This window comes from Sebastes umbrosus, chromosome 17 (genome assembly GCF_015220745.1).
Source record: "Sebastes umbrosus isolate fSebUmb1 chromosome 17, fSebUmb1.pri, whole genome shotgun sequence".
NCBI classification, from domain to species: domain Eukaryota; kingdom Metazoa; phylum Chordata; class Actinopteri; order Perciformes; family Sebastidae; genus Sebastes; species Sebastes umbrosus.
In genome coordinates, this window is record NC_051285.1 from 19,896,569 (window position 1) to 19,924,530 (window position 27,962).

The following is a 27,962-nucleotide window of genomic DNA, read 5'->3' on the forward strand; positions in this document are numbered from 1 at the left end:
TATTATTGTTATAAAACACACGTTACACACATGTTGCGTCACTAGCGTGCGCCGAGAGGAGGGTTACGTCACGCAAGGAGCTTTGGGTAAATGAGGTGAGTCTGGAGAGGAAGTCATCATCCAACATTTAAACGCTGGAGCTTTTGTGATGATCTCCAGCATAATGGACATGCAAGGCTAAACTAGACACATGAATCAGACAGGTGTGTAGCTGGTCTACGTGTTTCTACCACACAGTCTCGCTGCGGTGTGGTTGAACGTGTCCCACCGCTAGACACTGTCACACTCCCAGTACAGACACTAACACTGGTGAGTGGAGGTTAACGGTGTTAGCTAAAGCTAACGGTAGCTAGCTAGATAACGGTGGCTGCAAACAAATGAAACCGTATGTGGTGAAAGCTAACGTTACTCCTGGGCCCGAGTCGACACATGCTGTAAGCCAAAGTTAGAGTCGGCGTTAGCAGAAAGCAGAAAGCATGCTTTGAGAGGTAACCAGGTCTCCTGGTTGAGGAACCAGCTCCAGCTCCGTGCTGCAGGATTCTGGCGTTAGTTGGTAAGTTTGTTTACGTTACAACCCAGCTAGCTCCAGGAGCTAGTGTGCCATTTAGTTTGGTTTCACATGGAAACTGACGTCTCAGACTTGGTCTGTTAGCTGAAGTGAATTCAGTGTTGGCTACAGCCTATTCTCTTTGCTAAGGCTCTCATTTAAAGCACATTTTGGAGAATGTGTGACCCACTGCTGGTCTTTATTACTGTGGCAGAGCGGCGTTACAGCTGTAGCCTGTTGCTTGATCACCTGGGCTTTTACATCACAATACAAGTCACTATCTTGGGTTTTATTTCATCTTTGATTAACGTTCAATCAGTCACGGTTATATGCAATTGTGCAATTAAACATAAATGCACTGAATAGTTTTACCGTAGTCTGTATTTCTCTGGCATGCACCTATGTTAAGATATACATTACTATAATGTTAATTGGTTTAGTTTAGTTTTATTCTCCCACAACACAATATATGCATAACATACTTGCAGAAATATAAACAAAACGCACAAATATCCAATACAAAGACAATACATTCAGTATGAATATAGGGTGTATATGTAAAACTGAAAAAATAAATGCACTAAGTTGCTTAGGCATATAAGCTTTATATTGATGATGTAAATGAGTTTAAGCTAATTTCAGCTATTTTTTGTTTAGCCTTTTAACCAGACACCAAGCCAAAGTGGAAGTACAGTAATATTGCATAAACATTCTTACATTTATTTATATGGCTTTTCTTCCTTTTCACAAAAGAATGGCTCAAATTACTTAATAGAGAGTGAGCCTTAGATCTAAGTCAGCAATAAACTATGTCAAAAATGCAGCAAAATAATACAGAATAAAAAGAAAGCAACCAAGACAACAAAAAAACACAGAGGCATAACAATCGTAAGTGGGGCGGAAAAGTCAGGGTTTGTGTTCGGGTGAAATTATTACAAATTCCCACTCTGAGAACATGTTAAAAAAATATGAAGTAAAGATTTCTTTTTTATGCATATACGGTTGAGTAATTTTAGCTTACAGAACAATGACTCACCTCCGGTAGGCTGAAGTTGTCTTCTTACATCTTGGTATGTCAAAATACACCTGTAGATGACAAAAGTAAAAAGGCTGATGGGCTCAGTGATACAGAGGACACCGATGAGTGGAAATATTTAGAGTCTGCAATGTGAATACTTCATATCAATGTGGCAGATGTTACATTTCAATTGATCATTGATTCTTTGTCTCAACTTTCTCATTACAGGGCTCATATCAGATGGAAGACACATTCTCTGCAATGATCCTATCAGCTGATTTAGAAGATTCAGCTACTATGCCTTCCATTGGACTGCTTTTGTAAACGTGGTAGCCATGTCTTCTCGTAAGGTAGATGAGCTACCGAGCGACACCAAGGGTTTGGCTTCAGGCTCTGCACAGAATTCCCCATGTGGCCCCGATGACATCACGGAAGAGCCTCAGCCGGAAACGATGAACGCTGCGGTGAAATCCCAGAAATCTGGAAAATTTCGGAGGACTGCCCTGACGTTTTTCGGAGTTCGTAAAGGCATCTGTATTTTGCCTAGTTTCTTTGGAGGGAGGAGTAAAAATCCGAACAAGTGGTCTTCTAAGAAAGGAATCAACAAAAGCAGAACGCATGATGGGATAAGTAAGGTTAGTCATGATGACAATCTGAGCAGTCGCTACACCTCAGCTGGAGATTTTGAGTACCGCGGCCAGAGGGACTGTGCTGGAGAGCTCCACAGTAGCTGCCACAATGAATGTAGTCACCACGCTGCTGACCAGAAATCACTGACTCTTACCCGGCAGAAAAGGGGTTTTAGGAGTCTTTTTCAAAGTTTTAAGTATCACAGAAACCATAGAAATGCTGGATCGGATAAAACCGAAATGATCGCAATGTCCTCTCCTCGCTGCAAGAAAGAGGTGCCTGTTGTCCCGGACAACACCAACCAGTATGTCACAGAGTGCCTGGGATTTGAACCTGATGTGCCTGACTTTGCAGATGTTGTATGTGATATTTCCATTGGTGCTGAATGTATTGAGCTGCCATCAGAGAAGAGTGTGGAGCAAGACAGCCCAAAGTCCGAGCTTGACGATGAGATTTGTGATGAGGAAATTAGTCTGATGGCTGTGGTGTCCAGCGAATTGAAGGAGAGTTCCAGAGGACACAGCGAGCCTTGTCTGAAACTTCAGACGATGTCTGAGCCCACGTTGAAGTCCGAAACACCTGCTGGCTCGTCGGATCAGCTGAACCTGATTTATGGAGACGTTGCATCATTGAAGAGCTTTGATTCGCTCACTGGCTGCGGGGACATTATTGCAGATCAAGAAGACGACAGCATCACAGAGAGCACGGTTTCTGGAGAGAGGAGCAGGAATGGAGGAAAGAGGGCCTCTTGTTATCTTACGTATCAGGGCGGCGGCGAAGAAATGGCCTCCCCCGAAGATCTGGACGAGGAGTGTGATTTCTGGGGAAATAGTGTGACAGAGGAAATTTGCTGTACTTGCAACCAAGAACACACAGATTTGACTGCTGACCTGTCAAGTTCTCACAATATGGACTTGCTGAACAGTAACAGTGCACAGCAAGCCAGTGGCATGGACACTTCTTCAATTGCTGATGTGTTAACTCCTCAAAGCGAGCATCAAGAATCAGTTCCAAACAGCGACGAGGGCTACTATGATTCAACGACCCCGGGGCCAGATGATGGACAGGAAAAAGCTGACAGACTAAGGGCAGAGAGATTACCCAGGGACAGCTACAGCGGCGATGCCCTCTATGAACTTTTTGCACCTGACGAGAGCCTCATCAGTCCACATTATGAAAACAAATCAAAGCTGCCCAGTTCAAAACAATGCGAGTATTTAAGTGAGCCATGTGTTGATGTGACAGATTCCGTCTTTGTTCCAGACATGAATAGATTACAAATAAGTGCTGAACTGTACAGAGTTGGCGATTTTCTAGAGACGCCGAGCACATGCGGTAAATCCTCGGAGTTGGCACAAAATACGGTCAGTCGGCAGGAAATCAGCACAAATAAAAATTGTAATTTGAATTCAAAATCACAAGCATCAGGCAACAAGAATAATCCGTCAGATGTATTTGATGAAAAAGGAAATGCTTCCACCGAAAAAAGAACAAAATCCATAAATGCTGATTGTGAGAAAAGGCACAGCAGCGTATCATTCGGAAGCACATCCGACCCCGATTTTGAAACATTTTGTGAACCCAAAGAGCAACATCTGGAGGAAAACAAGCCTGTGGCTTTACCATACAAAAACATCAATTCTCCATCTCCAGATGACAACAATGACTTGGATGATGGACAAACTGTGTGTTTCTCTCAAGCACTTGTGGACTACACAAAACAATCTCAGATGCTGAGCAACTTGCACAACAACGCGGACGATTTGGAGACAAACTCTGCCTTCACCCCAAACATGCAGGCCTTACCTACCATAGTCACATTTGATGTAGTGGATATGCATAACGAGGGGGAATACGACGAGCAGATTCACATGGAGCTGGAGGAGGACATTTCATCGCCCTATCAGGAGTTTGAAGAGAGCTACTTACAAAAAGATGCATTTGCTGAATGTGACTATCAAATGTTAGACCTGTATGAGCAGAACATGATCAGTAACACATGGGCAATTGCTACTCTGCCACGGCACCTAGGCCTTACAAGAGTCAGTCAGTCCATGCCTAATCCATTGTCTCTGGACAGGAGAAGTAGGTCTCTGGACACAGAAAGCCTTGAGTTGAAGATGCCTGACGTATACAGGGAGAACAGAGCTGCTATCGTTTCTCGTTCTCAAACCGAACAGGACTCTGAAAGAGATTCTTCAGCATATTACAAAAAGAATGTACTCGTGTCTGCGTCCGAGGTTAGAGACAGTAGTAGCATTATGGCCTTATCGTGGCAAACAAGGTCAGAAATGTCTTTAAGCCTTCCTCTGACAGACGGGGGATTCACTGACAAAGTTCAGAGTCAATCCCAAGTGAAGCGCAAAATATTTTCCAGTTCGTCCAGCAGTGATTGCCCCAACAGTAAATCACAACTTTGCTCGAAGGTGTCAGACAGAGATTTAATATCACAGAATGCAGAGCTGTACAACAGGCAGCGTCACCCTCCATCTCAGTCAGATTTACCTCACAGCACCTTCGTTTATCCTGGAATGATGGACGACGAATCAGATGATGTTGATGAGGAGGTTTTTTGTAAAGCCGCCACCAATTTGCAATCCTATAATCAGTGTGGTAAAAGCAGACCGGTGGCTAACAGGGAAGGGACATCTCATACTGGGAGTCCTCTGAACGCAGGTGTGTCTAAAGATGAAATGGCCGTCCTCACCCAGGGATGTGGCCTGCAACAAACTCCCCGAGGCGACCTTTAATTGAAAGGCTCTTGGCATTGAAATCACATGTATACAGTATGTGCTAATGAGTGCTTATTTTATGTTACATCCAAAGGAGTAATTGTTGCTTATTTTTTACTTGCACAACGGATTCATTTGAAAAGTTGTTGTACACTGTGAGAGACGGGACATGAATTGAAGTTTGAAATTATTCTGAAATGTAGAGTCTGTGCCATCATGCTGTGTCTAGTACATGGCTGTCTCATTCGGAAGTCAAAAGGGATTTTCTTAGGGCTGACCCGAATGCGTCAAAGCTTTGAAGCTTCGACCGTTGCCATGGTATTTGACCTCCAAATCACTATTCGTATCCTTCGGATTTTTTAAAAAATATATAAGAATGTAATAAGTAAGGGATAATGTACAGCGAGCCGGTCATTGTTATGAAAGAAACCCCGACAGGGCGATGCCGCACCCCAACGCAAAGCGAAGGGGTCTGTCATCGTCCTGAAGGGGTTTCTTTCACAACAATGACCCGCTAGCTGTACATTATCCCGTTTATTACACGGCTATTTACTTAAGAAATCAATAATTTGACACAAAAACAGTCCGACATCAGAACTGCGCCCATAGCAACGGTCTGCTATACATAGCAACGGTCTGCTATAAAGAAATAACAGACCGTAGAACGCCATGATTGACCAATCAGAATCAAGTATTCAACAAACCCGTGTAATAATAAAGTATAAATACCAAAATAGCACATGAAATAAGGAATAATCCCACAACATTATTCATATTCAACTTTAATTATTATTACTTATTCTCAGATGGTTTGTTTTGTGTAGAGGTGCGTGTGTGTGTACAGGCACTGAACAAGGGAGATGGAGACAGACAGACAGAAGAACATGTCAGCTTGCCGCGCCACACTGCCCTGCTCTGCGAATACCTTCGAATATTTCTCACCAAAGCTTCAAAGCCCAAAAAAATAGTATTATGGGCAGCCCTAGATTTTCTGCATTTCCACAGCAACGGTTGCTTGTGTCACACAGGCCATTTCAGTCTATTGAAAGTGTTTTAAGCAAGTAAATAGTTTAATTTGCACTGAAAATGCTCACAGATTCATCTCATTAAGCTATTGAATTTTACTGTAATGTTCATACCCATATGTAGCCTCAGTGTCCAGGTCTCAGTAGTAATGCCACACTTTTATTTAATTGGTATTCATTAGCCTGGTTTCCATAGCAAAGCCAAACAGGGCAAGTCTTGCTTACTTTGCCTATTGCCCCGAAACACATGCTTATGCTTTAAGTGCCGGCTTATGTTTGTGTTTACTGTTTTTTCACAGCCTCTATTTACTCCAGTAAAGAGAAGCTTACTCCAGTTAGCTTTATGTTGGCCTGTCATGATGCTCAAATTTACTGTTTCTAGCTGTTTTCTTGGTTTACCACATTTCAGGACAGATTGGGTTTAGGAAACAACAAGAGAATATCACATTTCACATGGAGGAGTAGCTCAATCCACAATCTCAAACATGTCTGCTGATACCTTCACGGGGTTTATTTGAAATACATTAAGCTGTTATTGTGTTTGGCTTAATCTCCAAACATCTAACAGCTAGTTCTTCCCCTCAGGATAAGCATGTATAGGAAATGTACCAACGGACTGATAGGTCTTGCATCTTAACCTCAGCTGCCACTTGATTTACACACTGTAGATAGCTTTACAAGGCATCTACTTGTGCTTAATATAGCACATTTCACATGCAGTTACCCTGTGTATGAAAGTGCTTTATATAAAACGTTGCCAGATTCAAATATCTATAAAACGGTAGATAACAAATCAAGGAAAAAGAAACTAGCTGTACCTAATAGTCTCAAATTTACTGTGTGATTGCTTTAGCCGATTTGGCCTTACCGTGGCTGTTGTTTTCAATTTTCCAACAGCTTGACCACCTGTAAAGTTTAAAAATCTTACTGAAATGATGCACTCCATTACTGCATTACTGTACGCTTGTGGAATGAAAACGTAGTTTGATTTTGAAATGATATGTCTAAACTGGTATCATCATTTTCTTGTGCATTTAATGTGTGATCGGTCAGAGGTTAAACTGTCAGATGATGTAGTTTTTTATAGTGTAGTATTGAACAAATGTCAAATGATTTGTATTTATATTCTCAGCTATTTGTACACTGTAACATTGTATTCAGAATGGTTATTACAAATTGGCAATATTCTTTTTTGTTTGAGTTTTCTTTTACATTTTGGATATTTTTTTATTGTTAAGTTACAGCCATGTTACATTAGGGGATTACCCTTGAAAATCTGTTACTGTTTTGTCAGAGTAGAACACTGCCTTATACTAAAGTAAACACGACAAGACATCATTTTTTCCATTGTCTTTTTTTTCATTTTCTCTCACTTGTTCACATTATGGGGGAGCTGAGACAGGGAAACCTTGACAAATCTGTTGTAGCGCTTAAACATGGGCAGACACATTCACACTGACACCTATAAGCAGTTTAGAGTTTCAAGTTCACCTGAGCATAGGGTGACCAAATCCCAACAAATGATATGTGGGACAAAGAGTATGTTTGTGTGGGACAATGTGGGACATGTTACCAATGCTGTGAGGTCCTTAAACTTAAAAAATAAACATTTCTATTCTGCCCCATACCTCGTAAAATCTTTACCTGAATGCATCTATTGATCGGCATATATTTTTTTGAGCCAGATGTTTCATGTGAGACTCACATGTACTGTTTAGCTCCATGTCCTATTCCTTCCATGTGAAATTGAAAAAGAACTAGAAAAGTTCGCAAAAAAATTGCCAGTTTCACCCACTTCTAAGTAGCCTTTGTTGTAGTTGCATTTCTTTTTCTTTGTGGTAGTTTTCCATCATATTTGCCCTAAATCTGCATAGTTTGTGACTTTGTGGTGACTTGCAATTTTCCCTGGCATAGAGTAGCAAAGACGGCGACAGGTCAACCTGCACTTGACCCAGGTGTGCGCAGTTTGATTGACAGGAAATACAACCCTGTGATGACAGCCTTCCCTGCTTTCTTCACAGCCATTGGATAAAAACCTGATTTTTAAAAAGTGTCTGTTCTGCAATGGTTTGACTTTTGAAAAACTAGAGCCAAAGAAAATGTGGGACATTGTCTCAATATGTGGGTCAACAACAACTGGGATAAAAAATGCTGTGCAGTGTGTGACACCTGGTCACCATACCAGAGCACCTGAGAAGAACGTGTACAGTCTGGTTCAAATCCAGGACTGTCATTGCTGGGAGTGGATGCAAAGCTGCTAGCACACAATTTAGAAATCACTGGCACCTGTCTTGTATGTGCATTATATGCATCATTTATTTTAATATGACTACTATGATCTGCTAGATCAAGCTTCTGTATTCAAACTGAATGGGAATTAGTTAGTAGTTTGGAGCAAGTCACTCAGAGTACAGGGTATAGGTTTAGCTATTGTGCTATTATTATTACTATTATTGAGGTATTATTTAATTAGAATTTACTCATAATCAAGTTATTCCCATTTTAAGCACCTCAGTTGGATTCTATGACAAATCTGTCCTTGCTTGTTTGCAAGACTCAGTTTATTAATTTATTTATTTTCAGTGGTCTGGGAAATGTCACAACGAAAGTATCCTAAAAGCCCCGTGTTGATGAAACCTCTGATGAAGTAGCCGGTAACGAGAAAGTCACGGTGTTGTGACCCCGGTGTCTTTTCGCCGCTTAGGTTACTTATTTCCCTCCCGATATCTGGCAACCCGGACCAAACTGCGACAGCGCCAATGGCAGCAAAACACAAGTGTTCCAGGCGAGGATAGGAGAGGAGAGCAGAGCAGGATGACAGCAACAAGGTGAGAGGAGCACCGTCTCAAGTCAACGACAGCACTGATACATGTGCACATTATCTAGAGAATAATGTTGTGTTGCTGTGGCTTCACCTCCGTCTGAAATATTAAATTATCGTCAACTTTATCTCAAGTTCCAGCGCGTTAGTATTCTGTTAGCAGCCGCTCAGCAGCTAAAGCTAACTCCTGTTAGCAACCCGAGGTTGAAGTTAGCCTGAGGAGCCACTGAGCTGGCTATCATCACTGTAACGTTAGCTACCGTTAACTAAAGCTTGATAGTCAGCGTTAGCTTGCAATAACAGCTATCTAGTCAGTCTCTAGGCAGTGCCAAAACAGATGAACCGAAGTAGGCCGGTTAGCTTCTGTAGCTAAGATGTTGACTCTCCAGCTGGCAGAGTAACGGTACACTAGCAGGCTAACATGCTAGCGTGTGCTAACCGCGACTCGGGCCTAAGGATGTCAACCCGGTTATCTCTAACCAAATGAAATCACAGAGGTGACGTCGTGTGCAGCTGTAATGTTATAACGTGTATTGTAAGTATTCTATCTCTTTTACTGTCATCTTGTTTAACCTTCCTCTATTTCATCCCTCTCAGCTCATGATGCTGATGCTAATGATATCAAGCACTTCAGTTCTTTTCTATTGACGTGTCAACTAGTTAGCTCATGAATGCAATAACCTAGTCTACCTAGGTTCATTTAACAGGTCAGGAGCTTTAATCTATGTTACTGTCATTGGGATCAATGCAGTGTTTGGCTTTGGTTGCACATCCATGTAGTGTGCTGTTAAATCAAGATAAAACTGGCTGAATATGAGCATTCAGTTCAATCCTCACTTTCTCTTTGCTTACTGTTAATATCCCCCTGCTAAAGGGACCATTTCTTCAGGTTTTACTTTGAAATGATTCTAGTTTCCAACCTGTTAAACACATAATTAATTGGATGCGTCTGTAGAAGTTGAAATTCTACTTAAAAAATCACCAATCAACTTGATAAGAGGAAGAACTTAAGTAAAAGCTCACAGTAAATAAGCAAAGTTAGTTAGAACTTAATTGAATGTTTATGACATACAATATACTTTACAGAATGGGGAAGTATGAAGCATGTTGTTACCTGGAGTCATATTCATGATATTTGATTCCTCATTCATGCATTAATTAGTTCATACACTATATAGAATAGATGCAACTTTATTTTATGTGTTTGTAATGAAAGGCGATGATCCTGATTTTTCGGAGGGAGATTGGCCTGTTTGTGAAACTACACACTAAGAAATGCAAAGATCCAGATGTCCAGTACTCTAACATGGCATTTGGTTAAATTTATACTTTTTAAAAATGACTGAAAAGACTTGCAAGTGATACCTTTTTTCCTGCATGACTGTTACAGTGCGTTTCCATAGCAAGTGTACATAAGGAGTGACGGCTGTCCACTAAGATACCAGCTAAAAATCCCTCTGCAGATGATGAACCAAGCATGCACAGAACGTATATTTTAGGGGGTTTTGTTCAGCAACATAAGCCGTTTACAGTTAGACCATATGATTTAAAAAAAAAAAAAAAAAAACTAAAAAAAAAAACTTTTGAACAATGCGACATATGCCTTTCTTTGTGACACACTGGAAGAGGTCACCCGGGCCATATGGGGGATTTTGGTTTGTAAGATGACCAGTGAACTCCTACAAAAGTGTAGTGTAATGATTATCAGCCAAAATGCAGTCTTCCTATTGTAGCAGTAGAGCTGTCACTGGTCTAAAAGTGAGATGGGAGCATGGTGCCATCATCTGATCAATGTAAATAAGGAAATAAGATCATATTAGTTTTTCTTTTCATGCCCTGGATGACAGTTTACTATGACGTCCCCTTGGTTATGTTGAAGCATATTCATAACCTCTCATTTATGTTTGTGTGTCTTTGTGCTTTTCAGCTCAGAAGAAGAAGTTATTTCTAGGCCCAGATAATCTTCACATGCCCTTCACACTGATTAGGTGTTGCAGTAGCCACTGTTCAAGAGCATCTCAGTTTTGTAGTTTTGAAGTGATGGGTCTTCTTAAAGATGGTGGTGGCTAAGCATGCTGAAACTGTCTTTATGCAGAGTACTGGGAACTGATTGTGTTTTCCACTTTGTGCTATCACAGCAACACTTACATACCATTCTATCATTTTTCTGTCTCATATAAAATAACTGCTGGATCATTTTTGTACAGCGGTGCCTTAAATTTGTCAATCTTAATTTCAAGATATCTAACCAGCCAAGTGGTACATGTAAGCAACACTGACCATATAGTGCAGTTTATCCCTTCTTCATACTGGATACTATGTAGGGTCAGCAATGTAAAAGACGGCTTCAGGGACCTGTTTCACTTGTTGCTATGAAACCGAACCACACGAGTCTGTACATGTGCAGAGATAGTCTGGAGGCCTTGCTGAGTCGAAGCCTGTGAATCTGGAGGTGGAAGGGAAGGGATTGGAAGAGCTCTGCTCCCTTAAACATGTATACAAGTAATGTAAAATGTCTTAAATGACAGTGGAATGTGTGAGTTTTACAAATGTGCCTCAACATCCCTCTTTTTTCTCCTTTCAAGTGTTCAACCCTTAGTTTCTTCTCAATCCTTGTTGTGATCAGCAGTGAGACAGTGTGCACAACTGATGCTTTAAGAATGAAGGTATGCATTTGTAGCCATAGATTGACCCTCAGAATATCTATCAACCTTCAGGGTCTTCCATAAATATAGGTCTTGTGTATTACCTGATGAGGGTGTTGCCAGTGACATAGTAGTTGCTATGTAATGTAATTTTTTTTATTGCAAAATATGCTGCCTCAAGAGTTTTAGTGTGGAGTTGTAGTGTAGCTGTAAGTGTTCTGCATTTACTGACTGCCTGAAGAGAGATGATGAGCTGTGTTTGTGTTAGTCGTGACTGGTAAAAAGGAGTTAGCTGATGACAAGGCTGTGTTGCTAAGCAACGCACATCATGGGCTGCGCCTCTTGAAGCTCGAAGCTGGCTGTATTCTGCTCTCTGCAAGACTGGGGGAAAGTGTGGTTGAGTGTTTCTGTGCATTAATGCACTTGTTATTAAGATTATTCGATTACCAATATCCATATGTACAAATGTACACTTGGAGCTGTTGAGAGTGTTCAGGCTCCCCTGAAGTCATATTCTGCTTTACCTTTAAACGGCTGCGTTCCCTGAGGAATTCAGTTCAATTCAGATTGTCCGTCAGAGGGCTGGAGGCGCAGGGATACGCTGTTCGGCCCACACTTTGTCTCAGGTTATGTTAACTCATGCACTCACCCCATGTGTGTGTCTGGCTCCAGTGTTGCTTGCGAGACCAGTAAGGCTTTTGTGCACATGGAGGCGAGGGTTGTTCTGCAGCACATTAACACATTTTGTGCAGGAACACTGGGGTTTTCATTTTAACACCAGTTAGCTGGAGAGACAGGGAAGTCAGGTGGCTGTCTGTTGTAACTATATTTTTCCATATTGCACCTATAAGCAAGAGGAGATCAGTGACAGTTTCTTTTTTTCTATGCATGTATTTGTTTATTGCGAAAAAGAACCAAAGTGAATTTCTGTAATATTCACAGTACGCTGATGCTATTTCCACCTAACATTAGTAAATATTCACAATTCTTTTCAGGTTTGTTGGTAACTTTCTCACTGCATACCTGCTACAACCAGGGCAACAGTGCTGTAGATGCTTTGCTATAGTTTGAATGTGCAGTTAGTTACAGCTTACAGCTTTAAGTACATTGTTCGTTGTACATTTGTCAGAATCAAAGAGTTTGTAGGTGTGACATATAACATTTCAGAACAGGAGTGACAGTGAGTCAGACAAAACGTATACCCTGCAAACATCACCCAGACTATTGCAGATAATTTAACCAACCAGTTTCACCAATAAACGAATCAAAAGATTAAACTTGGCGATTGTGAACGACAAACACTAAAACACAGTCGGTCAGAGAGAACATACATATGTTCCTATTCAGAGCAGTCCTTTTCCTGCGCTGCAGTGGTTTTTTGGTAACTTGTTTATTTGAGCAGGTGACTAATATGTTTCGTTTGTCTGACTGATTTCGTCACTTGCCCCAGATAGCAGTGTTTCCCACAGGTTGAGAATTTATTGGTCTACCACAAGTAGGGTGGTGGGTGAGGAGGTGAGGGAGCTGAAGACTGCAAGGCTGCATTTGTACCAGATCAGGCGTTGCGGCAATTCGCTACAGGGTTGTGCGGCAGTGTGGGAGCGTCACGTAAATGGCCCCTTAATTGTGACAACTGACGTCTTTAGTTCCCTCATGGCTGGCTCTGGATTGCCGGTTATGTGATTGGCCACCGCAGCATGACATCGGGTTGCGTTTCTCTGAAAGTTGATTCTCTTTCTGCTTTTCTGACGCAGGCTGCTGCAGGTTTTTTTTGGCACCCCCTGCGGTCGCTGCTGCCGCTGCTCAAAACTTGCATCCACCTTAGCATCCAATTATAGTTGTTGCCATTCACAAATATGTCTGTTTTCTTGTTGTATCTTATGAAATAGTTATTTAATCGTGGCCAATACACATTAAATGTTAACCAGCAGTCATTCTCAAGCTGCTTCACGGCGGTGATAAAATCCTCATTTTTATCATTGCAACGTCGTCTGACAAAATCATCATAGATCCAGGTTAATGACAACAGCTCTGCTGTTAGAGGCGACTAAAGGTTGTCCTCTTAACTGTACTCGCACTGTGGCACACAGCCCCCGACCCTCATTGCACTGGCTTAGTGGGTAATCGCTTTGCAAAAGCTCCGTTTACTCCATGCACACTGAAACACCAAACCCTGAGTTTTAAGATTTACACAGTCTTGAATCCGTTTTTGGAAAAGCTTCATTTTGGGCGAAAGTGCTGTTTTATGGTACGTGTCCACAGCCCCCGTCCTTTCCACGCTTCCCATTCATTGTTTATGTAAGCAGCCATGCAATGCATTCTGGTAGTGTGGCGGCGCAATTCGAGAAACGGAGCGTCACATTTGCATAAAGTTGAGGGCTAGTCTACTTTATTCAAATCACGGGCGTCCGACGCTACTCGCCGCCTCTCGAAACTCCCGAGAATCTTTTAAAATAAACGTTGTTGATCCAAAATAAAGACAGATTCAGCAGCTGCATGGATTATTTCTCGCCTCAAATGTTCTCAGAAACACATTTCGGTGAACTATTTTCGTGAAATAAGAGAAGAAAGTTTCCAAACGAGCCTCCATACTGTTTCCGGTTTAAAAGCTGGGAGCAGTATCCCATGGAGGGAAAGCGTTCGTCCAATCAGGAGCCTAGAGCCTTGTTTCTAGTGACAGCCCACCAAGCGTCCAATGCTGGGAAGTGGTGCATCCCCTCGCGATAAAAAACGCCCCTGTGGACACATACCATTAGTCTGGACAGAGAGCTGAAATGGAGAGAATAAGATACTTACAAATGAATCGGCTTTATGTAGACCTACTCCAAGGTGCATTAAAAGATGATTGAATTCACAAGCTAACAAACAGTTGCATAGAAATGTTTCATTCTAGTAGACTCTTCTATTTTGATACGCCACTGCTTTTCAAAGCAGTCTTTTAAAAATACAAAATAATCTTTTTGGTTGGGCCAACAAAATAAAGCCTATGTATGAGAACAGAGGCAAATGATTTCTTAGGGTTAATTTAAAGTTGAACACATTTTACTAATTGAAACTCATTGTGTTTTTGCTCTCTTTCAGGATTTAATAGTTTGAGTTTGCCTGCCCACACGTGTTACTTTGGCTCTACACAAAGAGCCTGTAGCGCTGAAGTCCAGCATTCAGCATGATTCCCTGGTTGCGGTGGAGGTGAGGAAGCATGGGGTGGAAATCTGAGGTGTCAAGACGAACGTGATGACAGTATGGTCGATGGTGGAGAAGCTCAAAATGGAAAAACGCCCATGCAGGGAGGAGAACATTGACTCAAGCGAGGCCCAGCATGCCAGTGATGATTCTGAGGATGGAAGCAGCTCGGAAAGCGAATCAGAAGAGCAGCAACACCAGAGGGTTCAGGTGAACAGCAGCAGGTGTAAGAAGAGGGAGCCCTTGGGCGTCGCGAAACCCCACCGACAGCTCTGTCGCTCTCCATGCCTCGACCGGCCCAGCTTTTCCCAGAGTAGCAATGCGCAAGATTTACGTGAGGATGACACCAGCGCGGGACCGGGGATCAAGCCTGCAAGCGACAGAGAGTACCAGACTAAGATGGAATTTGCATTGAAGTTGGGCTATTCGGGAGAGCAGGTGGAGACGGTGCTCAACAAGCTGGGGGCGGCTGCACTTATCAACGACATTCTCGCTGAGTTAGTAAGGCTCGGAAACAAAGTAGAGCCTGAAATTCAACCTTGCAGCAGTACGGCCACATCAACATCACGGGCCCCCTGCGTTAAAGAGACTGTTAGTCCAGAGGTGTCAGTGGAAGATGACTCTGTGGATACCTATGATAACCTCAGGCCCATCGTCATTGATGGCTCAAATGTGGCAATGAGGTAAGACACTAACAAACACACTTGCATTTAATTTTGCTTCATGCGGAATGTACTTATGTTCTGAAACATTTGCCTTTAATGACTGTCCATCTCGTGAGGTAAATCTAGCCCTTGTACCACACTGTTTTGTTTTCTAGCCATGGAAACAAAGAGGTGTTCTCTTGTCGAGGTATCCAACTTGCTGTTGAATGGTTCTTGGAGAAAGGACACAAAGACATCACTGCGTTTGTCCCAGCCTGGAGAAAGGAACAGTCGCGGCCTGACGCCCTCATCACAGGTAATATAGCTATTTGCAAGGCAGTTGCTATTTGAAATAGGACCGTGTATTGGCAAGAATCTGGCGATGCGATACTTTATTATGATACAGGGGTAACGATTCAATATATTGCGACACTGTAAGCAAGGCGATATATTGTGATTTTTAAATCTAAATTTAGGAAAACTAAATCTAAATTTAGGAAAACATATACATACCATATGTATAAAAAGAAAATCACTGTGAAATGGCTGCTACGTGGACAAACATCATTACACATGAATAATATTAGACTCATTGGGTCCACAAGAGTCTCAGCTTTACAGTGATACCCAATTTATATAATTATGTAATTCTTTAGGGACCCCAGTATGCAGAAATATTCAGATACACCATTTTTAGAATAAGTGAAAATAACACATTAGTACTGCATGCAAACAAACTGAATGGATTCTGCCCCAAAACTGCATGTGATTATCATAAAGTGGGCATGTCTGTAAAGGGGAGACTCGTGGGTACCCATATAACCCATTTTCATTCATATATCTGGAGGTCAGAGGTCAAGGGACCCCTTTGAAAATGGCCATGACAGTTTTTATTTTTTATTATGACATGGTACCAATGGATTCCTTAGGCTTTTCTAGTTTCATATAATGCCAGTACCTTCACTCTAGCTTTAAAACTGCCCGCTACAACCTCCAAAAGACAGAATAGCGGCCGGCGGATTTTTAGGAGGTAATTTAAAAATCGATACCGCATTTTGGAGAATCGATACAGTATCAAAAAACATTATATCGCGATACTTGATAAATTACCATAATATAACGTAATGCATACCATTGCCATATATACAAAATACATTGCGATATAGATTGTGGTCGTTTTTGATTGCATTGTGATGAGCTATTAATCAACATTACAACTGAAACTTCTGTTTCAGATCAAGAAATATTGCGCAAGCTGGAGAAAGAGAAGATTCTGGTTTTCACCCCATCTCGGAGAGTTCAAGGCAGGAGGGTGGTGTGCTATGACGATCGCTTCATAGTGAAGCTGTCTTTTGATTCTGATGGAATTATTGTGTCGAACGACAACTACAGGGACTTGCAAAATGAGAAGCCAGAGTGGAAGAAGTTCATAGAAGAGCGTCTCCTGATGTACTCATTTGTCAATGACAAGTAAGGAACCATGATTCATTGTTATGGCAGCCAAATTATGTAAAATGCACTTTAGGGCTCTTTATTAAAAGATGAGATGTCTACCCCACTACAATACATACATACAATAATATTTTTTATATCAAAGTTGGTTAGTACTATACATGGTTATTTATTCAATATTATTTGTGTGAAATCTATTTTGTGATTGTATTACGACCTCTGCTAATAGAAAATCAGGAAGATCAGTTATTAATTCTGTTTTGTTGCAGCAACTCTTCATGCTGAAAATAAGCATTTTTGAATGTCTATTTTTAATAGGTTTATGCCGCCTGACGATCCATTGGGAAGACATGGTCCAAGCTTAGAAAATTTCCTCCGCAAGCGTCCTGTCGTTCCAGAGCACAAAAAACAACCTTGCCCCTATGGTAAGTTCTCTAATTGTCTTTTCAAATCAATGTCTGAATGATAGGGGTGTAACAATACGTGTAATTGTATTGAACCGTTTGGTACAGGACGTTCGGTTTGGTCCGCGACAATATTGCGGTACACCCTGTTTGTGTTCCTACTACTCGCACACGCGGAACAGAATTTCTGGAGCGCGAGTTTTACCCAGTTCTCTATCAGCTGAAGTAGCGCTGTAACGTTAGTTTGCCGGGTTAATCAAGCTCAATTCGATAACGTTTTGTGTCAAATTGTATGCCGACACTGTTGAGCTGAAGTCGGGTATATCAGTGGATTACTCCACAGATTCATTTAATTTACATCTAACATTTAATTTAGGACGGCATCACCTGAATGTGTCAATTAGCAGAGCAAAATAATAACAGACTGCACGGCGAGTCTGTTCCCCCACAGCATTCCCATCGCTGCATATGCGACCAGGCTCGATTGTAAATAATACAGAATTAAAGCATATGGTCAAAGTGTTTTGAGTCCCGCTACAATGTGCCTTCACGTGTGTATTCCAGTCAGTCTGTTGTGCCTGCCCTGTAAAAAGCACAAGCTACACTTCAGTTCAGGAAATATCAACAGGACTTTATTGATCCCGGGGGGGAAACTGGGTAACATTTACATGACATTATACAGACATTTCTGTTATTTTTGTTATTTATCTGTCTTTTATTGACAATTTGCAAGTATTTGAATGCCTTAGCTGTTAAAGTAAGAATACCAAAAACGTACCGAACCCTGAACCCAAAACCGAGGTACATACCAAACCCAGAATTTTGTGTACTGTTACATCCCTACTGAATGATGTTGCATTTTTGTCTGCATAATTTAAGTGTGTACATATTTTTTGACTTGATCCACTCTTTCTTTAAACAAGGGAAAAAGTGCACATATGGACACAAGTGCAAGTACTATCATCCGGAGCGTGTCAACCAGCCACTGCGGTCGGTGGCTGATGAACTACGGGCTTTTGCCAAACTGTCCGCGGTGAAGACGATGAGCGAGGGGGCTTTGGCTAAATGCGGTACCGGTCCTGTGACTGTAAAGGGGGACGGCAACTTTGAGGTCAAACGTGTGGCGCCCAAACGTCAATCTGACCCCAGTATTCGCTCGGTGGCCTGTGAGCCTCCAGAGGGACTGTCCGTTGCTAGGAAGTCTGAGACGAATTCAGTGCCTTCCCTTGTGTCTGCTCTCAGCGTGCCCACCATGCAGCCTGTCAAGAGCCATGCAGCTGGGGCCTTGAACACACGATCAGCCAGCAGCCCGGTGCCAGGCTCTTTGCAGTTCGCGCACAGTTCTCTGGAGCACATGTCTAGTGTACAGTACCCTCCTATTTTGGTTACCAATAGTCATGGCGCCTCTATTACATACGGTGAACAGTTCCCAAAGTATGACTCAGTTAGCGACCATGGATATTATTCACTGCACAGTGATTTTTCAACTATGAGCATGGGCAGCATGCATAATGTCGACAGTTTCTGTAGCATGGAGCACGAGCATGGTGTGTATCAGAGAAATCCCAGCCACTGCCCTGAGTCCTGCCTCAGCCACTCAAACAGTGACTCATTCTCCTCTTATGGGGAAATGTACCCAAGCTCCGTGGACAGTAGCTTAGAGGAGAGCATGAAGGGGCAGCAGCAGTCTCCTGCACAGGGTAGGATGCAAGCTTTCTCCCATGGGTTTCGTCATGAAGCGCTGTCTAGGGTACAGAGTTATGGACCTGAGGAACCCAAGCAGGGCCCCCGCAAGCAGCCTGGACCTCGTCTAGCACCGCATATCCAGCATGTTGCAGTGGGAGCCAGGTCCAGCTGTCCTGGAGACTATCCCCTCACTCAGAATGTCCTCCCGCCTCTGTCCTCACAGCCCACACGGTCTCTTGGTATGACTCGCATGGACAGCATATCAGATTCAAGGCTATATGATAGCAACCCGATGAGACAGAGGCGACCTCCACTGTGCCGCGAGCAGCATGCAAGCTGGGACCCTCTGCCTTGCGGAAATGAGTCCTATGGATATCATTCATATCCGTTGAGTAACAGCCTGATGCCGTGTTGCGAGCGGGTGATGGTCCGAAGCATGCCAGACAAAATGGAACAAATCTGGAACTCACCATGGGAGATGCCATCTGCAATTGAACATCAAGAGCGGTATGTCATCCCAGACCACCAGTATCAAACATATCGGAACCTTTGTAACATCTTTCCTGCTTACGTAGTCCACTCAGTAATGGAGAAGAACCCTCATTTGACAGATCCACAACAACTTGCCGCCGTCATTGTTACAAAACTGAGGTCATGCCATTAAGCAGTTAATCTTATTAAACATTCAAAAGCGATGTGATAAGGGAAATACAGATTTTGATTGCAAAGATAGGCACTAGTTAAATGTTGCTGCACACGCAACATCTGCCCTCAGGAGTTTTTTTTAAATGTCTCGGGTGGGAAATCAGATTTTACATCACTGAGATGACATAGAGGTAATCAGCAAAGAGGAAGTATGTCTAATAAGTTTATCTCGAATTGTAAGATGTTTCACATTTGAAAGCTATGTTTTTATATGAAGTGTGGTGCAGTTGACATAAGGTAACACCTTATTAGAAATCTGGTTCATAACACATTCATACTACCTGAGCAGGAACTGCATAGCAGCACTTTGTACTATATCCATTATTAACTGAACCCTTCTTCAATATCATTAATTCTAGAAAATATATATACAATAAAATTGATTACATATTATATGAAAATGATAAGTAATTAAAAGTAATTGTTATTTTCAGTGTTTTATCAGGGTTCAATTTATTTCATAGCAGACATTTCATTCTCTCTTTTTTTTTCCCCCAATTTTTTTTTTTTTCATAATGACATTTTCCACAATGGCACTTTATGTCCTGTAACTTTTTTGTCACATTTCATAATGCCACTTTTTATTTCAAAATGTCACTTTTTACGACAGCGGCGGTGATGTTACCCCCCTCTCATCTTTCAGCCAATCACATGCCATCTGCCCTACCTGTCTTAAAGGGACTATTTGTAACTTTCAGAAATGCTTCTTAACAGCGACACCTGTGGCCGTGAAATCAACGAAAGTCAGCGTCGGGCTCGCGCTTGCTCGCTCTAAATATACCTGAACGAGCATCGCTCAAAACAGTGAGGCGACACACGTCAGCTAAAACCACAATATCACTCTATATTTCAGCTGCTTGGCAGTAATGTTAGCTGACCATGCAAAGGTTTCTCCATGAACATGATTTAGATCTGATCCTAGTGCTGGCTTTTCCTGCCTAAGTGCAGGCTGAAGCAGCGAGGCTCTGCAGCGTGTCTCCCTGCTCTCTCCGCCCGCAGCCGGAGAGAGCAGAGGAGACACCGGCACCCGGTCGGTAACGAGAAGACAACGTAACTCTCTGAAGAGCTCCGTCACTTCACAAGACACGGGAAAGCTCTGTTGGTCTGGAGGAGCTGCAGCATTTATTTCTGCACAAACGTCCCCTGTGCATTCACTAGATATTCTCAGAGCTAAACTAACTCTTCTGCAGTGTGTAGTGAGCGCGCGTTCACGTCTAGAGGTGGAGCGAGACAGCAAGGACGCGCGCGTTGTCTGAGTGAAGGAGAGCAGGCAGCGGAGACGAGGCTCCAGCCACACGCGAGCGCGCATATGCGAACGCGCATGTGTGCCGACCCGCTACATTTATACGCTTAAAAAGTTACAAACAGTCCCTTTAAGCTAGCAAGTTTTAACAACTGCTAACAGATTTAGCTAGTCAGCACCTGTTGGCTAACGTTAGAGAAACAACAATGCTAAAGTTATTCTGAATTAACCAACTAGATGCTGCTGCTGTAAATAGACACAGAAACTAACTTCTCCTTTTATTAATTTAGCTTAATAAGGCTGCACATACCAACCCTGCCTAGCTGGCTAACCAGCAGTTGTTGAGCTTGCTAGCTTGAGGTTAGCTGAGAGGTGAGAGGGCTGTGACAACACCATTGTCGTGAAAATTGACTGCATGAAATTAAATTTGTCATTGTGAAATAACGACGTGATGATGATGCGTCACTGGGAAAATGCTATTGTAAAATAAAGACAGACTTTTAAATAAGCGTATTTCTATAATCCCAACTAATGTAGCTAGCTAGTGTAATACTGAATCTTGTCCTTATGTGAGTCAATGTGAGCTAAGTGGAACAATAAACAGGTTAACTACATGGCGACGAAGTCAAGACGGGGAGTAATAACTCAGCAACATCTCCCACATTTGCCTTATTAAATCTGACATAAGAGTACGTCGACATTTGTACACAATGTAGCTTTTATGAAGATCTTGTTCAGGCCCTGTGAATGTGTTGTGAAAAGCATCTGAAGTGTTTCTGGTGCAGTGGAACTATAAATAACCTTGCTTAGGTCTGCCTCTGCTGTAAATAATTCTTGTGACTTTTTTTGTGCATTTATTTTGAAGAGAAGTAAGAGGGAGGTAGTAACATACCTCACAGCATGAACTATGACATTTAATGGCCTTATATCTGAATGACCTCACGCTTTAGTCATTGTCTGATTGGTTTTCAATGAAAGTCTTAGTCATTGAAGCCTCCTATTTTCAAATGTAAAGCACTATCTCAGTATCTAAAGAGATATATTTTCTCAGCCTCACTTAACAAAGCTACTATTTTGGTAGAATTTGACAGTGCACAAAGCAAGCCAAAAAAGAGATTTGACTTGTATGCATGTGCACCTATCTATGTACATATAATCACACAAAAGCCATTATTTCAAAGTCATTTATAAGCTGCTAAATAATGCCAAAAAAAGATAGAATTTATATAGTGTCAGTATTCTTCATAACTTTACATTTTGGTTCACAGAAGCGATCAGATTACAGTATAAACTAATATCTGTGTTTGGATAATTTCCTATGGTGTACTGTATAGTTACCTTTCTGAGTTTATTGGATGCTATGTCCAAGATTTTCCTATTTATATATTGGTCAAATTTGTCGTGCTGATTCTTTTCAATGTGAAAATATTCAAAGTATCTTTGTTTCAAACAGTAGCTCTAATGGACTTCTTCAAGTTGTCAGTGGAGCAGTGTGTTTTTAGGAACGGGTTCATTTTGTTTCAGAGACTACTTTTACATGCACTTAAGCAGTCTGATGATTTCCAGCTTTTCTCAATGACCTGATTCCTGATGCATACATGAGAAATAAGAAGCCTTTATCAATGTAAAGCATTAAAAGAAAGAAATTATCCTCACTTTACTGCCAGCCCAAATGCTCCAATCAAAAAAATATCAATGTGGCAGTGTCATATCACTTAACAAGTTTCTTATATAACATATTAGATACTCTTAAAATATGGCAAACTTAAAATATGGAGGGATGGGAGTAATCTGCTTTCTGAAAAACTGTGTGCAAACTGTGGTTTTATAGAAATCAGACTATTGCATTGTATCTAAATGTCATGCCTTAACCTGATTTCTGGCAGTTACCTGGTTTCTTATGTGCATGTAAACATAGTGAAACTTTGAGGATTCATTTCACCGGGCTGTGATGTGACTTAGGTAGGGACAAGTCGTAGAAATTTACTAGTAGAGATGGAAACAGTGTTTACCATCACAGTTTAAATGTTTGCACAAGGAAATTTGCAAAAGACTGAATATTTACCTGATGTTTCATTATAGCCAGATATAATCTGGCTGATACAGTCAGGCCTAGGAGTGAGTTAAATATTGGACTCATTTTGTTACATCTTGTAGAGTATGAGGTTTCAATAATTGTATACAAATTGAAGGGAATGCTAGAAAGCATGTTGAAGATGAAATTTAATGTATGGCTTTTGAGAGGCTGAATTGCTCGTATACAGATGTACAGTACGCATACTTGCATCTAGTCTCCAGGGATCGTGGAAGTATTTGGCTGTGCCTTGCAGCACATTGCTCTCAGGATGCTTTCAATTTTCTAGTTTTAAGTCTCTCCCTGCCAAAAACCAGTGGTTACTGGCAAGAGTCTAATCTAGTAGTGATATATTTTGTGAAAATCCTACATGTAACATGTAGTACCTTAAAGTTAGTTATGTACAGTTGAACCGTGGAGATGGCATTGCAAAACTTTGTACTTTTTTGTGTGTATCCTCGTTATGCACCTTGAGATTTAGAAAATTGGGCTAATAGGATGGCTTTACGTGATGCAGCTTTAGTCAGATGAAGTAAAGTAAAATGAAGGTTGGTGTCCATAAGGGTGCCTATGGAGCCCAAAACAAATAAGGTTGTTTGATTTGCCCATATTCTTTACAATATGTTGATTGTCTGGCAGTTGTTGAGCCAGTGATCTTGATTAGACCTTTAAATTTATCCATGAGTGGGGGCCCAAGTGTGCTAATGGTGGATGCTAATAATGACGTTTTGTATGCCCCCCAACCCCCTCCCCCAAGTCATCAGGCCAAACCTATCACTTATTCACAAGAAATATGAACTAATGCTAAGCACATTCATGCTCCCAAGAGGATCAACACCCCGATTTTAAATAGGACCTATTATGCTTTTGTGCTTTTTCACTTTTCTTTAGTGTGTTATATAGTTTTTATGCATGTAAAAGGTCTGCAAAGTTACAAAGCCCAAGGTCCACGACAAAGGGAGTTACTCTCCCCCACAGAAACACTGCTCCTGAACTGCCTGAAACGCCTTGATTGAAGTCCTGCCTTTTCTTCCGTAACACAGTGATGTCACCAAGTAACACAATCAGGGTCTGAAATTAACTTTTTTCAGTTCCTGCCACTGTGGCAGGCAATTATTTTTTTTGTCTGCCACTCAGAAACTTTATCTGCCACTTTTGAAATCTCTGCGCTAAATGAAGGAATAACATTTTAAATCTGATGTCATTCAATGTTCAATATAATTTACACAAAAAACATTACATGCATGGTAAATTACAGTGTTCGAATTACACCGTGGCTTCTGGGGGAACCATATTTCTCGGGTCAGGGAGGGCACTGTAGCCTACACATTACGTTACTAACTCTCCTCCTGTTGATTTCAATACAGATTTGTTATTCACAGTGTAGCATTATCAGGGAAACAACAGGGTGTGTCCCCTGAGGTTTAGTATCGTCATGCTGTTAAGCGCTTTTTTTTTTTTCCTCCACCGTGACTCCGGTCCCAAACAAACTGAAACATGATACAGCGTGCGTATGCGTCATTGTGCATGGGTAACTGTCGGAAAGCATCAATACCGAGGAATGAATAGTGACGGAGGCATGAGATTCCACGGTATCAGAAATCTAAGAACCGGTTCTTAACAGGAACCGGTTCTCTATTCCCATCCTTAGTGTTTTCCCGGTCTGCCAAAGTGACGGATGGCCTGACAATTTTACCCGCCACTGCTAATTTCAGACCCTTAACACAATTAATACCTGCCTAGCGGCTAGTTTGGCACCTCCCTCAAACAAAGCTAGTTAGAGTGGAGCTGGAGTGGATTCTGAAGTTTGGTTTGGTTGATCACAACAGAGTGAGCCAGCTGACCAATAAGAGCAGGTCACCAATCAGAGCAGATTTTTGAGCAGGAGCTCAAACAGAGCGTTTCAGACAGTGGGTGAAAAGAGATAGCTGCAGCACAGTCGGTATGACAAAAATAAAGCATTTTTTGAACATTAAAGAATGTAAACATGATCTAGTATAAACCAGAATACAAAATACAAGTATGCACCTGAAAATGAGCATAATAGGTCCTCTTTAATGATCCATTGCTTTTTCTCTATACTCCCACCCTCAGGACAAAGTGCCACATGAAATGTTGAGCCTGCAATTGCAGAGAGGTTGTAACATGTAAAGCCAACCCTAATAGTAAGATCATGCTTTGAGTGCATTTAAAGGGAAATGCCACTTAATTTCAGGATTCAGGTATGGTACCCCTAGGCTTACTATTGGATTGCATGAGCATTACAGATTAACAGTATAGTGTGTTATGCCTGTGATAGAGAGGAGCTCCCCCCTAATGTCAGATTATTTGACTCCATTGTGAGTCAAATAACAAAAATCGATTAGGGGGCAGTTCATTTTGTTGGTGTTTTATTATCTTAATAAATAATTAAAAACACAGGGAAGTGAGCTAGAAGTGTGGGCTCCCATTTGAAGTAAATGGAGCAGCATCAGACTATGATTTGATGACATCACAGACCTGTATATTTGTCCTTTGGGTCAGGAAAGTGTTCATGATTGCAAAGAAAAAATTGTCTGAGAATTTTTAAACTGAGTGGTATTACTCTTCAATGGGGCTAATTATGCTAGCCTGACTTTGTCTCATTGGTGGTGCTTCAAAAAAAATTATATTTCTTTATAATGTTTAGGTACAATCGTGGTATATGAACAGATGTAAAGAAAAAAAAAGTTTAAAAAAAAAAACATTTGAATGTGTTTTGCCCAAATGAATATTGGGCTTTGCTGACTTTGTTTTTTCATGAAAAAAGACGAGGCCACCTAAGGCCGGCTGTCTGTTCATGAGAAGGTGAAACAAACTGCCTACATGTTTCTTCATGTGAAACAATCAGATTGCAAGGCTGCTGTCAAGGTTGTTTCTGGCATTTGGCTAAAAGTTTGCGTGCCATCCTTTTCCCTTGAGATTGTTGAACTGTCATAGATAAAGAAAAAAATAAATGTTCTCCGTGCAAAAAAAACTGACGTACTAGTCTGTCACTGATAAAAAAAAAAATAACTCTCAAACTAAAAACATCAACATGGTTGTTGATTGAGAGGCCAAATGACCATCACTAGTGTTTTGACTTTAATATGGTTAATATTGGAATATGTTTCTTGGTGATAGTGAGATCCTTCTTTAACCTAAACACTGGAATAGTCTATTGCCCTGATGAACTCAGAGTACTGTAGAGCTGCAACAATTAATCGATTAGTTGTCAACTATTAAATCAGTTGCCAGCTATTTTGATAATCGATTAATCGGTTTGAGTCATTTTTTATGAAAAAAAAGTAAAATTTCTCTGATTCCAGATCCTTAAATGTGAATATGTTCTGGTTTCTATACTCCTATGAGTTTTGAGGACGTCATGTCGGGTTCACCATTTCTGACATTTTATAGACCAAACAACTAATTGATAAATCAAGATAATAATTAAAAATGATTAGAAATGAATCCAAAAGGTTAGACTGCTTTCACAATCTGGACATTTTCCCCACATGGACAAAGAGGGAAGAGACATGTAGGGACATGTCGCTACGTCTTTCATTTATTTTTCTGTCTTTATCAGAGATAGCTCAACCATGTCCCTGTTCCTAAAACTACTTCCAGAAACTTGTGTTTTTGCTGGACAATAGACTACTTCCTGGCTAAAAATAAACTCACTATCGCTCCAAAAGACTTTCAATGTACCAGTTGAGTATTTTGTTTAAAAGGTTACACTAAAGGCCAGTACGGCGTCCCCACCCTCCCTTTGAAAGTGCCGCAAACAACTAAGCCACAAATGTCTAGAATTGACTTTTGCTTGTTGATACAAATTGTATCTATACCTTGAATGTAACAAAATATGAAATGTATAATATGAAAATAGTTTTATTTAAATAACGGGGGGAGAAAAAAAAAATCAATGCCATAATGTTTGTGACACTGTGTGTCACTGGGAGTAGCCCATTGGTATGTACTAATTCTTACTGGGTACAGTAGTAATTTACAGGGACATTTACGCGCTACATAACGGTGCACAGATACCCTGTGTACAGCAGTAAGCATCATGTCCTCTCTGTACATAGTCACACGTATGTGTGTATATATATAGAAAGCGATCTGTAAATGTAACAGTTACTTCAGTTGTTCAGATACTTGGATAATAATTTCTGTGTTGTAACCCGTGCACCCCGGTTAAGTGCATCTATTTCCTCTGAATTGACATGTCCGCTTTATGCTATTTTAATGGGAATTTCAATATTTTTGAATATATTTTGCCTAATAAAACTTGCCAAAGTTATTCCTGGGTGGCTTTGTTAAATGTAATTTGTTGTGATTCAACACACGGGTTGTCATGCAATGAATTCTATGTTTCAGAGGATTTATTTTCCACATAATGTAAACTAAAAAGGAAATTAACACCAAACACAAATCTGTGTCTCATCAGACGGTTAAAAGCGGTTAAAAGCATAATACAGAATTGTCATTGGCAGTAACAGATTTGTGTTTGATACTTCTCTCAAGATACAGATCCTTTTAAAACAGGACTTTATTGGAGTGTTTTGCAGTTGATTTAATGACTTAACCCTGTATGTTGACAAAGCAGAGGGGTGTTGAATTGTGACTTCTTTTACTATTGAATTATTCACCAATTGTAATTTCATAATTTGTGTCTGAGGCCAGTTTGCATTTGAAATGAACAGTCTGTAGGTTTTAGCTGGCCCTATGGAAATTAGACTAGTGCTATTTTCAAGAAGTTAACACTGATATTTTCAATGTAATATTAACTTAATTTGTTAGATCAAGACCAAAGTGATCTTTTGATGTGCACACATTATGCACCGGTTATGATAATTGGTTCAAACAAACACACACACACACACACACAAAGTGTTCTGGTCAAATTAATTGATGTCTTGGAGTTTCTGCAACCATATCATTTAAAATTTGAATCGTTGGTGTACAAACGAGAAGAGGCACATATATTTGAACACGACTACATGTATACAGTGTAATACTCAGGTTAAGTCACACAAACATTTTAAATCACATTACTTGGTTGTTTTCTTAGGTCTCCTGTTTGAGTAGACCTATGTGTCTGCAATGAAAAAAAAGGGAAATATAAAGTTTTTTGTGTTGTGATGATCTGCAGTATT

General features: G+C 41.0%; 2 protein-coding genes across 5 annotated transcripts; both read left to right on the forward strand.

The window, feature by feature from the left end:
- The first annotated feature begins 50 nt into the window (after nucleotides 1-50).
- On the forward strand, nucleotides 51-5,419 carry amer1 (APC membrane recruitment protein 1). Of its 3 annotated transcripts, none has more exons than XM_037749319.1 (2): nucleotides 51-95; nucleotides 1,794-5,419. In XM_037749319.1, exon 2 carries the CDS (start codon nucleotides 1,901-1,903, stop codon nucleotides 4,943-4,945), a length of 3,045 nt encoding a protein of 1,014 aa, XP_037605247.1. In that variant the 5' UTR covers nucleotides 51-95; nucleotides 1,794-1,900; the 3' UTR covers nucleotides 4,946-5,419. The 3 variants fall into 3 exon arrangements, with proteins under 3 accessions (XP_037605247.1, XP_037605248.1, XP_037605246.1); XM_037749320.1 differs by having other exon boundaries at nucleotides 90-203; XM_037749318.1 differs by lacking the exon at nucleotides 51-95 and adding an exon at nucleotides 103-553.
- Nucleotides 5,420-8,412: 2,993 nt separating this feature from the next.
- zc3h12b (zinc finger CCCH-type containing 12B) lies at nucleotides 8,413-19,635 on the forward strand. Of its 2 annotated transcripts, none has more exons than XM_037749030.1 (6): nucleotides 8,413-8,780; nucleotides 14,500-15,284; nucleotides 15,422-15,561; nucleotides 16,481-16,715; nucleotides 17,016-17,122; nucleotides 18,025-19,635. In XM_037749030.1, the coding sequence occupies exons 2-6, from the start codon at nucleotides 14,653-14,655 to the stop codon at nucleotides 19,449-19,451; spliced, it is 2,541 nt and encodes an 846-aa protein (XP_037604958.1). In that variant the 5' UTR covers nucleotides 8,413-8,780; nucleotides 14,500-14,652; the 3' UTR covers nucleotides 19,452-19,635. The 2 variants fall into 2 exon arrangements, with proteins under 2 accessions (XP_037604958.1, XP_037604959.1); XM_037749031.1 differs by lacking the exon at nucleotides 8,413-8,780 and adding an exon at nucleotides 8,787-9,308.
- The last annotated feature ends 8,327 nt before the right edge of the window (nucleotides 19,636-27,962 follow it).

What these genes read in the sequence shown, in the direction of transcription:
- amer1 (XM_037749319.1), top strand. Translation starts at nt 1,901, where the DNA reads ATGTCTTCTCGTAAGGTAGATGAGCTACCGAGCGACACCAAGGGTTTG.
- zc3h12b (XM_037749030.1), top strand. Translation starts at nt 14,653, where the DNA reads ATGACAGTATGGTCGATGGTGGAGAAGCTCAAAATGGAAAAACGCCCA. An exon ending in GGCTCAAATGTGGCAATGAG is followed by an intron (nt 15,285 to 15,421) that starts GTAAGACACTAA and finishes TTTGTTTTCTAG; the next exon opens with CCATGGAAACAAAGAGGTGT. An exon ending in TACTCATTTGTCAATGACAA is followed by an intron (nt 16,716 to 17,015) that starts GTAAGGAACCAT and finishes TATTTTTAATAG; the next exon opens with GTTTATGCCGCCTGACGATC.